The 13,648-nt window shown below is 39.5% G+C and overlaps 1 protein-coding gene across 1 annotated transcript; it reads right to left on the reverse strand.

The window, feature by feature from the left end:
• Positions 1 to 2,403: 2,403 nt before the first annotated feature.
• LOC143933381 (sialic acid-binding Ig-like lectin 13) lies at positions 2,404 to 12,611 on the reverse strand. The gene is made up of 7 exons (XM_077456248.1): positions 12,509 to 12,611; positions 7,294 to 7,647; positions 6,870 to 7,028; positions 5,462 to 5,722; positions 5,057 to 5,098; positions 3,720 to 3,971; positions 2,404 to 2,474 (listed from the first exon to the last, which is right to left on the reverse strand). The coding sequence occupies exons 1-7, from the start codon at positions 12,609 to 12,611 to the stop codon at positions 2,404 to 2,406; spliced, it is 1,242 nt and encodes a 413-aa protein (XP_077312374.1).
• Between the last annotated feature and the right edge of the window lie 1,037 nt (positions 12,612 to 13,648).

Consider the following 13,648-nt stretch of genomic DNA (forward strand, 5'->3'; position numbering starts at 1 on the left):
ACACAGTGTGTCAAAACATTTTCTAACACACCATAATAAGGATCCCACCCACCTCACATTTTGGGGGATCGAGCCCTACAGAAAGCATTGGAGGGGGGGGCATAAAGTGAGAACGCTCAGCCAGCTAGAATCTAAATGGATTTTTACCTTAGACACTTTCACACCTCAAGGACTCAACATAGAATTTGATCTTAACTGTTTTATCAGCGATTTTTAGGTAATTTTAGATATTTTATTATGAATTTGAATTTTATATATTTAAAGCATTATGACATACAACATCTTGCCTGTTACTGTACTCTACAATGATATACTGAAAGGGGTGTGTTTGGAACTCTGGACTTCATTTCCGGTACCCATCCCCCAAATCGCATATATATGCGTCCTTTTGATATCTTGATCATCGCTTAAAGTGTCGGGAGCAATTTTAATTTTATTTTATCTTAATATGAAAAATACTATGTCACACTATTCTAGATATTTTACTTATTAACCAGTACCAATATTTTAATTTATAGGAAAGATTTAGAGTCAATATGTTTTTTTACCAATTAAAGAATATCTAATAATTCGCACATTACCCTCCATCTCAAGCCATTTTTTATAATTTTATAATTTTTTATGAATTTTCTATTTCCTATTACAATACTAGTTCAATTTTAAGTTTAATTTTAAACCAGCTCACGAACGAACTGTGGTCCCGTCGTTCCAATAGCAAGCGAATGTGTTTACATTGCCACTGACATTAAGAATGCTATTAGGTAGATCCCGGGTTATTGTTTGAATAAACATAACCACCAAATGTCCCAATTAGGCTTGAAGCCAGGTAAGCGGACACAGATCTACCTAATACACGAATAGACTATTTCTGTATCTATAGAAAATACGACCGTGAAGCGCACAAGAACCGGTCGAGAAGGTAGTCTATCACAAAATGGCCGTCTAACTAGAGTCGTGCCTGCGAATAGTAGTAAATAGGATTGACTACAGGAAAATGGCCGCCCATTACAAAGACTATTTAAACGTTCGTCCACCTCCTATGCATTAGTCCCTGATGAAGTCACGTGATCAATGACGATACGCGTAGGATTGGCCTAGGAGGATACCGGAAGTGACGTCCGGGGTACGAACGAGGAAGCCGTTCGTTGTTTGTTAGTGAAAAAAACGCTTGATTGTTACTGTATAAGTGTGAGTACCCAGGACTTAGTTCCTTTTTATAATAAAGTATTTGTGTGAACGTACTTCACTATTGGAGCACCCCTCTTTCTTTCTTGGGTCTGATTTGCGATCCCTTGCGGAATATCTGGAGGAAAAGGTTTTGGGGGCGCCCATACTACATTTAGGATATACACCGCAAAGTGTTGAAGTTCCCCTATACCTACTGAGGATATACACCCCATTTGAGGACACAACTGCTGCACTGGAGTATTTTGCTGTCTTACTGACAGCAGTGAGGTAAGGTACCCACTGCACTCAGTGTGTGAGCACCCACGTTTAAGGAGCTGAAAAATCACTGGTGGAATCATCCCGGGGTTGTTCATAGGATTCATTTCCTCACATAGCACAGCGTGGATTTATTTCATCTTCTGCATGAACTTTATGATTTAGCCTTTGTACACTTATTTAGAGACATTTTTTTATCACGTTTGCTGGACTACTATCTTTTGCATTTTGTGATAATAATTTTTTCATACACCGTTTTTTATATTTTTATTGTATATTTTTATATATACTCTTTTTTGCACATATTGCTGGCACTTGTATGCACTTTCATGGACTGACACAGATTTGTTTGATGTCACGATTTTGTTGATAATTTTAAGACTTGCGATTTTTTTTTCTTGTCACTTTATCACGAGTATATAGATTATTTTAGCTTCTTCATTTTATGAATATTAGTAGGAAATAGCTTCAAGCACTGTATTATTCACTTGGTATTTATTCTAGAATTAATGGAATTTTTAATCGCATGAGCACATTTTCAAGATTTTATGCGATTATTTAGTGATTTTAATTTTAATCACATGAGTGCGTTTTCAAGATTTTATGAGATTATTTATTAATTGTGTTATTAGACTTAATTTATTTTATGTGGAGCGCAACACCATCTATTTACTATTTACTGTCACTTTGAGGGGAGGGTTTGCACCTCTGTCGGTGTTTTCTGCTGCAACCACATCAACCTGCTCTAACTTTACCACTATAGCGCGAGGATAACCTACCATTACTACAATTGTGACTTCTGGTCTCTGCTGAAGATCTAGTATAAAGGAAAAATATAAAAAAAAAATTATAAAAGCACATATGTATACTGTGAGTGGCTTACAAATATAATTCTGACATGTTTTACAATAATTTAAACAGAAGTCCAATCGTTTACCAAACTCACTGAGGATATGGAGGTCACTCATCTAGCTGTGCGCAAGTAAACTGAATGGAAATGCCTCCAAGCTCAAAAAGTTTACCAAAGTAAGCTAATGGACAGAAACAACGAACTCTTTAAGTAGCTCACTCACCCAGGGAAAACAGGGCATTATCAGGGCCATCTTTAACACAGGGCAAAAGGGGCAGTTACCCTAGGACCAGTATTGTTTTGGGTGCCCAAAGCATCGGAGTTGCCCCTTGACCCTGCACTGCCCACAAATAGTTGATAAGTGGATTTGGCTATTACTCAGGACTCAGGAGATGAAGGTGGAATTGAATGTTGGGGGCAATGGTGATTGGTTGGGTGTTATGTCTGCAACTTCTGTGGTGATTGGTCAGCTCAGTAAGGTAAACCTTGTCTGAGGAGAGCGCCTGCCAGTCCTGGGCACAGTCCCTCCGACCCATCTCCCTTACCATGTCCAACAAGAAAAAGACCATCGCCCCCCTGAAGAACCTCTTTGCCAGAGGGATCGGCGGTGTGTACCTGGTACTCGCCAAACATCCAACGGACATTATCAAGGTGAGACTTCTGGGTGGGAGAGCAATGTAGGAATCTGTGGAGGGAGAGAAGTAGTCCTGTGTAATAATGGAGGTAGCATGGGAGGGGGGTCCTGTGTAATGATGAGGGTAGTATGGAGGCGAGGGTCCTGTGTAATGATTTGGGTAGTATAGGGGAGGTGCTCTGATGTACTGAGGGGGGTAATATGATGGAAGAGAGGTCCAGTGTAATGATGATGGCAGTATGGGGGAGGGGGGTCCTCTGTAATGATGGGGGTAGCTTCAGGGAAGGGGCTTTGTGTAGATGTAGATGTGAGAGCAAAATTGCATGGGGGAAGGCCCAAGAAAAGGTTTTCCGAGAGTCCAATCATTGCTGAAGACAGCCCTGGACACTATATTATTTTAAAGTTAGTATTTAGACTGAAAACTTAAAGGGAATCTTTCATAAGATCTGAAACTGCTATAATGATAAGGTTTTATAGCATAAAAACCAGAAGAAAGCTATCTGCACTCTAAGAAATCCTATGCTATAAAAGCTTTATTATTCTGAGCGAACAACAGGATGCCCACCTAAAACCTCCTCCTCTGATGCCTTTTTACCAAAAGTAAGCTTTATTGTTCCAGACGAACAATACAAAGCCCACCTAAGACATCCTCTGATACCTTTTTACCAAAAGAAGGACTTAATTGTAGGGAATCATAGTGGGGTTGGTACTCATTACAGCTTGTTCCAGGTCTGGCACTCAAAAGTATATACCAGTCAAGTAGTGTTTTCAAAAGGACTTTATAACCAGTACCTTTTTCAGCTTTGATATCCATAAAGGTTTCATTGATCCCATATTTGTTTGAAGCAAAACATCTGTAAATGTCAGGCTCGGTTATGTTGATAGCAGACCAAATTATCCCTTCAGCGATTGTGTTATTTTGCTTTATATGGTTACTCTTCCTCCAGACAACTCTAGCTGGTGGATTGGCCTCCACCGAGCAGTTAAGAATCAAAAACTCCTTCTCACTAATAAATAAAGTGTCATTGAGGTCAACGTTTCTTCCTAAAAGAAAAAAAAAAGTGTATAATAAAAGGCAATGTAGGAACATTGTGGGTTGAGCTAAGTGAGAATAAAGTACCAACCGACTAATAATGCTGGATTGGGAAAACATGCAATTAAAATGCTGATTGACTACAAATCAATATGAAATATTCCTATAATTTAGAAAAGATACTGTACATTGCATGTTTTGTAGGGTTTTTTATAACTACGCATGGAAAATACAGGTGGTCCCTGGGTTACAAACAAGATCGGGTTTGTAGGTTTGTTCTTAAGTTGAATCTGTTTATAAGTCGGAACAAGTACATTTTTTTAAGTGTAGCTCCAGCCAAGAAAAAAATGTTTAGGCTTTTTGGATAACATAGGGAAGGGTTAACACCTCGGCAACATTTATTTTGCTGTCTGTGCTCCTGTTCAGAAGATTTCACCTAACTTTCTGCCCCAACGACAATTGAATTTTGAACATTTTCGGTTGATGTGGAAACAAGGATTGGTGATAAAGCATCAGTGGAGGTACCCTTTTCCCATGATAGCTCTTATGCCTTGTGCACACGGTTGGACATTCCGACCACAACATTTTTTCAGACGGATTTTGTCCGAAACTGGTGTTGCATACACACGGTCGGACAAAGTTGTCAGAAAATCCGATCGTTTGGAACGTGATGACGTTCGTTCATAATGACGGGACTATGTTCAGGCTAGAAGCCAATAGCTTTAGTCTCATAATTTGATCTGAGCATGCGGGACACTTTGTCCGATCCGAATTCTCTACAAACGATCGGAAAAAGTCCGATCTGATTTTTTTGTTGGAAAATTTGAGATCCTGCTCTCAAATTTTTTTGGTTGGAATTTCTGACAGAAAAAGTCCGATAGAGCCCACACACGATTGGATTTTCCGACAATATAATCCAATCTGACCTTTTGTGTCTGAATTTCCGACCGTGTGTACAGGGCATTACAGGAGTGAATTTCCCTTCCTATGGGGTAGATTTCCTCTCACTTCCTGTTGTCTCCATCTGTTTGTAAGTAGGAGTCATTTGTAAGTTTGGATGTTTGTAACTAGGGGACCGCCTGTACATATATCATACCAGTAGATGAAGAAATTGTGATCTCCATGTTTGCAGGGGGATCTATAAAAAAATAATACAGTAGGAGAGTTACACGTACAATATAGCCCAGTGCTTGTTAAAATATAATAATAAATAATATACTGTATATATAATATAGTCTATAATCTATAATATATACTGTGTGTGTGTGTATGTATGTATGTATATATGTATGTATGTATATATATATATATATATATATATATATATATATATATATATATATATATATATATATATATATATAAATGCCCATAAATGGATTTAAATTAAAAGCTCTAAAAACTGAAAGGGAACAGTGACTTTTTTAGTGTATACTACAAAAGTTAAACAGTGCAAAGATTAATGTGTACATATTAAGGATTCGGAAGTAGAGATATATACAGCTAATACTGAGGATGTGCCGTGCATTAATTATCTTCCCAGTTAAGGTGGTCACTTCACAGGTAACAGACGTCTGATGATCATTCTGAGTTGGAGTAAATGAGAAACCAGCTATCTTCATCCATGTCCCAACAACATTACTCTTTTTCCACTGTACACGAGGTTTCCCAGGGCAATTTCCAGGCGGTACACATCCCAACTTCACATCCTTCCCTGCAATCAATTCATCCGGCATCCAGATCTTAGGCTTCTCTTTGAGATCTGTCAGAGTAGTTGGATACAGAAGGTAAAATGTGACATCAACAGCATTTTTAAAGTGGGACAAATAGAGACACAAGGACTAGCCTATTGGTCTTGCAGGGCTTTGGTACTGGGATTAGTTCTCTCCAGTGGTCTGTTTTTTATGTTCTCCCGGCATTTATGATGGAATCAGGAGAATTTAAGATAAATATATTTCCCCTCTGGCAGTAGTAAGAAGAGCCGGAAAAACTGTAATCCTTGAAGTGTCGTTTATTGGTACATCAGAGTGACAATAAAACAATACATTTGACGATAGTTGACGCGTTTCGACAGTAGTGTCAGCTTTATTATTTTGTTGTCACTCTGATGTACCAATAAACGACACTTCAAGGATTACAGTTTTGCCGGCTCTACTTACTACTGTTGCATTGGAGGGTATTGGGACACATCGAACCTCGTCAACTGAGTGGACCTGTTGTATGGATTGAGTTGTCCTTGCAGAGAGCGCTGTTACCTTTCTTTTTTTCCATACTGTCCCCTCTGGCCCTCTGTTCAGCAAACTTCACTGTACATCTCTGCCCAGAGCCTTTCCACCTAAAATGCCCTCACCAGGTTCTCTCTGCACAGAAGGAACATGGTCAGGAAACAAGCCAGGTCTGGAATCAATCAGAGAAGCAGGAGCCAATGGAGCAGACAGAAGTGGAGGTCAGGGGACAAGCCAAGGTCAGTGCAGGCAGAGTTTTGAGAATGGTCAGGACAAGCCGGGTCAGCAACTGGAATCAGGATACAGAATCACAGGAACACAGGATGCACAGGAGGCTGAAGACAAAGTAGCACTGATCTGAGCACTGGGCCGTTTGGTGCCAACATCTTTCAGAAGTGCACATAAGCACCGGTGTGCACGGGTATGCAAGCTCTCATAGGCGCGTGCACATATATGCACATTAGCATTAGCAAGAGGCAGCATGAAAGCATGAAAGGCAACATGTATTAGGCTATGCACAGACGTTCGTCCAGAGGAGCCACCTTGTCTATTGGCATGCCCTTCCTTTCAACTACTGTTTACGAAAATTTCGCAATAGGAGCTATTTTTTTTCACATCCTGACTCTCTTTGCGAACGTTGTCTCGCAAGACGAGTAGGATTCAAGCTGCTGGGGTGTGCAGTACCACATTTGGTCAGAGGTGCTGTGGCTCCAGTGATGCTTGGAGATACTAGGAGATGCTCGGAGAGACTTGGAAACACACATGTCTCTGAGCTTCTCCGCATCTCCGAATGTTTCCGAGTGTCTACTCCGGAGCCCCCCACACCACTGTCCACATGCGGTACTGCATAGACAAGCAGTGGCTGTGGTACAGATTATCTGAGTTTCCATTATATATTATTTCCATTATTTCCTATGGGGAAAATCGCTTTGGATTACAAGCATTCTTCTGAACGAATTTTGCTCGTAATCCAAGGTATGTCATATTTTTCTTTACATTTAACAAAAAAATTCACAAAATGCAGCAATATAGGACAAAAAAAAAACTACCCAACAATTGTCCTTATGCTGTAACATTCTTAACAGATATGAGTAATAATTAAACATACCTGTCACCTGTACTGATACAGAGGAGTTATAGTCCACCTGGCTTGCTGGAGGCTCTTTAAATCTGAAAAAATAACTTCCAGAATCTTCTTTCTTGGCACCAGTTATGGTCAGAGTGCAGTCTCCATTATTTGGGTTTCCCGTTATTAAGAAGTTTGGTTTTCCTCCGGTATAGGATGGGTTGCTAGAGGCCACGGTAACAGTTTTATTTGTGATCCAAAATCCTGTGGCATTTCTGAACGTACTCTTATAGTTAGCGGTAAAACCACAAGGTATGGTGATACATAAACCCTCCTGGACTGTAGAAGATTGACGTACTTGTATAGTATTTTTATCGGAAGACTGACACTTCATTCCTGTAAAGATAACCATTGCATGATTATTTATCAACCAGCATGTTGGCACATGTAACAAAATCATTTTTGTTTTTAAGAAAGCCACCTATTCAAACCACGTCTACTTCCAAGATTCTTAAAATGTCCCAAATCTCCGAAAAATAGGTCTCATAGTTCCTTATCGAGTAATGGACAGAAATATTGTGTTTTGTACTACAAATACCAAATCTACCTGTTTCACTCAAAGGCAGTAAAAATAATGTTTTTTTTTTTTTTAGAGGTTCTCCAGGAAAAAAATATCTTTTTGTTAATTCAGTGGGAAGGCAGATCAGAGGGATAAACATTTATGATTGGAGAGCTCTTGTTCTAAATCAGTAGGGCCATAACACTACTTTTAAAAAGAAAGCAAAGGTCCTTCTGTACAACATGCGTGCAGGGGTAGGCTTTTCTACTCAGGCTGTGGCTTCTTATCAACCCCTTCACACTGACCAGTTACATAGTAGGTGTGGTCGAAAAAAGTCCATCAAGTCCAACCAACATAACACATGTATGCAGCCAACGCACTGGGCTATTTTACGTGGGGCCGCATATACGTATGTGTTTCTCCCTTTGTGTTGGGAGCACGCCACACAGTGTGCTCCCAGCACAGAGACCAGGACTTATGAACTTATGATCAGGACCCGGATCTACCAATCCTGGGTCACCTGATCACTGTGGATCACCGCGAAGCCCGATCTTGTTTTTATTTTTTTCTCTTCCTGTGAATGGAGAAGAAGGATGCAATGTATCTTTCTTGTTCCTTGCAGAGAGAAAAAAAAAGTGTTTGTAAAAAATGTTTTAAATAATAAAAAAAAAAAAAAAAAAAAAATATATATATATATATATATATATATATATATATATATATATATATATATATATTGTGTTTTAGGTAGGACAAAAAAATAAAAGAAGTAAAATGCTCACTATTGTTTCTGGCCTGTACTATATACAACCAAATACACATATGTGGTATCGCTGCCATTGTCAGGAGCAGAAGAATGTATTGGGTTGTTCTTTGGTAATAGGTTATGGTAGTAACAAGAAATATACAGCTACATTTAAAAAAGATGTTTTTGTTTTTTTACTATTTTGGGCCAGTTTTTCTTTAAAAATAAAAAATAAATCAGGTGATATACACAACTATTTAATACCAAATGAAAGCCCAATTTGGCCTGAAAAAAATGCGGTATAATCCAACTGGATGCACAAAGTAGTTTTGATGATATGCACGATTTTATTATTATTATTATACAGGATTTATATAGCGCCAACAGTTTGCGCAGAGCTTTACAATATAAAAGGGAGACAATACAATAAAATACAAGAGGATTAAGAGGGCCCTGCTCAGAAGAACTTAAAATCTAATAGGGTAGGGCAGGTGGTACAAATGGTTGTAACTGTGGGGAATGAGCTGATGGAAGTGGTAAAAGATTGGTTGGAGATGTGATAGGCGTTCCTGAAGAGATGAGTTTTCAGGGATCGCCTGAAGGTAGCCAGAGTAGGAGATAGCCAGACAAGTGGAGGTAGCGAGTTCCAGAGTATGGGAGAGGCTCTGGAGAAATCCTGAAGATGAGATGGGAGGAGGAGACGAGAGAGCTTGAGAGTAGGAGGTCTTGAGAAGAACGGAGGGGACGATTTGGGTGATATTTGGAGACAAGATTGGTGATGTAGCTCGGGGCAGAGTTGTGAATGGCTTTGCATGTGGTGGTTAGTATTTTGACATATGTCAGTATTACTAACACATGTCAAAATTGTAAAATTTTGCTTAGGCCTTTAGATTTGTTTTACCCTTAGGTGTGCAGGGGTTAAAGAACACAAACTGTGAGACTTTGCACAACTTTTGTTTTATTGTTCCTTGAGTATGATTAGCTGATTTATACTAAAAGCTCAATTTGACTTTAAGTTCTTAAAGGTGGAACTAAACCCATTGATTTAACTGTTTTCCAAAACAGTTATGCCGCGTACACATGAGTGGAATGTCCAACAGAAAAAGTCAGACAGAATCTTTTCATCGTATATTCTGATCGTGTGTGTGCCTCGTCTGACTTTTTTTTTCAAAAATTCAGATGGACCTTGAAATAGAACATGTTTTAAATATTTACGACGGAATCGATCCCTATTGGGAAAACCGCTTGTCTGTATGCTGTTCCGACAGACCAAAAACAATGCATGCTCTGAAGCAAGTACGCTATGGAAGCTATTGGCTACTGGCTATTGAACTTCCTTTTTCTAGTCCCATCGTATGTGCTGTACATCACCGCGTTTTTGACGATCGGACTTTGGTGTAATCGTGTGTAGGCAAGACAGTTTCGGCGGAACTCTGTCAGAACTCCGTGGGAAAAAAATTCAGAATTTACTCAGACGGGAAAAACGGTCGTGTGTACAGGCCATTACATTTAAGGCAATCCATGAATGATAACGGCTTGGATTCTCCACCAAACTGTCAAGCCAACAAGAAATGGCTGGTATAATAACTAAGCTGCATCATGGTCACTGCACTTCAAACAGAGGCTAAGATGGCAGCTTCCATGGCTATAAAGTAGTGATGGTGAATCCTTGGCATCCCAGATGTTTTGGAACTACATTTCCCATGATGCTCATGCACTCTGCAGTGTAGTTGAGCATCATAGGAAATGCAGTTCCAAAATATCTAGGGTGCCAAGGTTCGCCATCATTGCTATAAAAGGTTGGAGGATTTAATTCTGCTTTAAGTACTCACTCAATATTGTATGATCAGTTTGCTGTACAGTTACAGTAAATCATTCCACTGCCATTGGAGGTTTTACACACCAACCCTTATAACTGCTTAGTGATCACAGTGTACTTATTATGGACCGAACTTTTCAACAGCAAAGTTCCGAAGGAACAAATCCATCGGACAATTCAATCGTGTGCGGGCTTCATCGGACCTTTTCTGTCGAAAAATCTGACGGACTTTAGAAATAGAACATGTTTCAAATCTTTCCGCCAGGAACCAGTTCCTATCGAGAAAACCGCTCGTCTTTATGCAGGTCCAACGGACCAACAATGATGCTAGGGAAGCTATTGGCTATGAACTTCCTTATTCCAGTCTGGTCGTACGTCATCCCGGTCAAATCCGTCGGACTTTGGTGTGATTGTTTGTGTCCGTTCGTTCGGAAAGTCCATCAGAACTCCGCCGAAAGTCCGTCGGGAAGACCGTCGGACCTAGTCTGCCGGAAAGTTCGGTCGTGTGTATACGGCATTAGACATGTGTCAGGGCTGGGCTCAGCCCTTCCTTCTCTGAGCTGGCTGCTCAGATGTCAGCTTATTTCCAGCTCCTATCTCTCCACAGTGACTCAGCTGTTGATAATATCCTACTCGTCAGTCCTGCCTACTTAAGCCATCCAGTCCAGAGGAGCTCTGCCTTCGCCTTGGTCAACATCACAGAAATTATCTCCTGCAATCCTGTTCAAGACTGGCTTTGCTGACATCCCTTCTGGCTCCAGATCTTGCTTGCTTTCCCACTACATTGATCCCTGACTTCTGGCTTGTCTGACTATCCGTTCCGGTTACTGAACTCTGGCTATGTTTTGACTACGTTTGTTCTTTTTACTTTTATTAATAAACAAGTGTGATTTTACTGTACTTCTGTCTCGGCCTGATTTCATGGTTTCTGACAACATGTGCAGTTCGTTTTGTTCCGAATTATTATTCGGACACATTTTTTGTTATTCTGAGATATCAGATATATCTGAATATCCAAATTACAATCTAAACACATTTTACCAAATGCTCTGAATAACGAAACAAAATGTATCAGAATTTCGGAAATTCGGACTGAAATTCAAATCCAATTTCACATCGAACTCCAGTCGAATTCTAACTGTACACATATTGCTCAAATAAAAGACTGTGTGTGTTATTAGAGTACCATTTTGAAATAATGCTATTTTGTTTAAGCCAAAGATGATTTAAAGAGTCATTGGGGGTTATTTACTAAAGGAAAATCCTCTTTGCACTGCAGGTGCACTTGGCAGAAAAGTCGCCGTAGATCCAAGGGGGACATGCAAGGAAAATAAAAAACAGCATTTTAGCTTGCACATGATTGGATGATAAAATCAGCAGAGCTTCCACTCATATCAGATCTACCCCTTAGATTTAGAGCGACTGCACTTCCAAGAGCACTTTCAATGCACTTTCAAGTGCACTTGCAGTGCAAAGTGGATTTGCCTTATGTACATTATCCCCATTGTTAACATTTAATGAAGATTTTTCTTGTGTTAGTTCACTTTCGCACATTCAAATCAAAAATCAAAATCTAAAGTTTACGATTCAACCAATTCAAAATTTATCGGTTCAAACGATAAGAAGCAAAAGAAATCAGTAAATTCAAAGAAATATTCAAAAAATTCAGAACACGAATTCGGAATTAGAATTCCAAATACGAATTGAACGAATCGTCCAAATTTAACTAAATTAAATAACTAGATTAACGAATCTAAACAAACAAAACATTTTTTTTTGTCATGCACATGTCTAGTGCTTATCGTAAGTTTTTGGGGTCTACTTATAAGAATTTTTTTTTAATGTAAATGTCTAAGCATTGGCGAAGCAATCGCAAATAATCTCTGCATTGTGTTTATTATGTGTTCTTTCCTATGATCATCAGCTCCATCTAGTGGCCATAATGTAGTACTTTCACGTGTGAGGTATTGCAGGAAAATACCACATTGTGGTCTCTAGATGGTGCTGATGATTATAGGAAATAAACATATTAGTCTCATAATGGGGATTATTTGCAACAGCTGTGCAAATGGTTAGACATAAAAACAACCTCTTTTATAAATCATTTGCCCTTGTTGATGGAGATCAGACTTACCCTTCCAAGGCAGGAGTAGTGGGAATAACATGAGAATCATCCCCACTCTATAGCCTTTATGCAGCTTCATCTTGACTCTGAGCTCATACAGAATGGAAATCATGATACCTGTGAAATATCAACATATCACACACGTAGACAATGTAAACCAAAATAAAAAAAAGTGTATGTTTTATCTATCGGTTTGCTGAGCTTCTATTATGTATATACTACATATAGTCCCGAAAATTATTTACACATTGCAATTAAATTGCGGTGTGTCAACATACTTATGTTAAGATATGGTGTTTCGGATGGGCTGCCAACGCACCGCAAAGTGACAAAAGCAAGACCTACACCTAGACCTACACCTCCATGCAGAATATTGCCTTCTAGTACACGTAAATCTTACAACTGACAAGCACTGGCTCAGTTCTGGCAATACTACGTTGAAAAAGTTTAAATACAACTGAGAATTCAATATTTTGTACCTGGATTGTGACGGATTGGAGGTTGTAATTGAAAAAAAAAAATCTTGCTATCCCGTATGGTATGGCTATCCAGTTGTAATCCTGAGCTGGTTATGTTTAATAGATTATCCGGATTCTGTTTCTGTATGTCTGTAACTGTAACTGTCAACATTACTCCATAATTTTATTTCTTAATTATTACTTTGTAACATCCTTTCCAGTATGTAATGTTTTAATAATGTATTGCATCATACCTCCCAAAGAGCAATTTCACCATACTTAGCTGCAGTGGCGTAACTAGGGCTGGTGTCAACCTACCTAATAGAAATCTATAGGTCTGCAGCTATAACTGCGGGTAAAATGTAGGAAGACCCCCTTTACATTACACAGCCCCCGCACCTCTGTACCACTTTACATTACAGAGCCCCCAAACCTCTGGACTCCATCACATTACACAGCCCCGCACCCCTGGACCTCTTTACCTTGCACAGCCCCACACCTCTGGACCCCTTTACATTACACAGCCCCTGTACCTCTGGACCCCTTTACATTACACAGCTCCCATACCTCTGGACACCTTAACATTACACAGCCCCCACACCTCTGGACCCCTTTACATTGCACAGCCCCCGCACCTCTGGACTCCTTTCACATTACACAGCCCCCGTACCTCTGGATCCCTTTACATTAC

The sequence above is a fragment of the Lithobates pipiens genome, unplaced genomic scaffold (genome assembly GCF_037356315.1).
Source record: "Lithobates pipiens isolate NorthernLeopardFrog02 unplaced genomic scaffold, aLitPip1_a1.2 Scaffold_27, whole genome shotgun sequence".
Taxonomy (NCBI): Eukaryota; Metazoa; Chordata; class Amphibia; order Anura; family Ranidae; genus Lithobates; species Lithobates pipiens.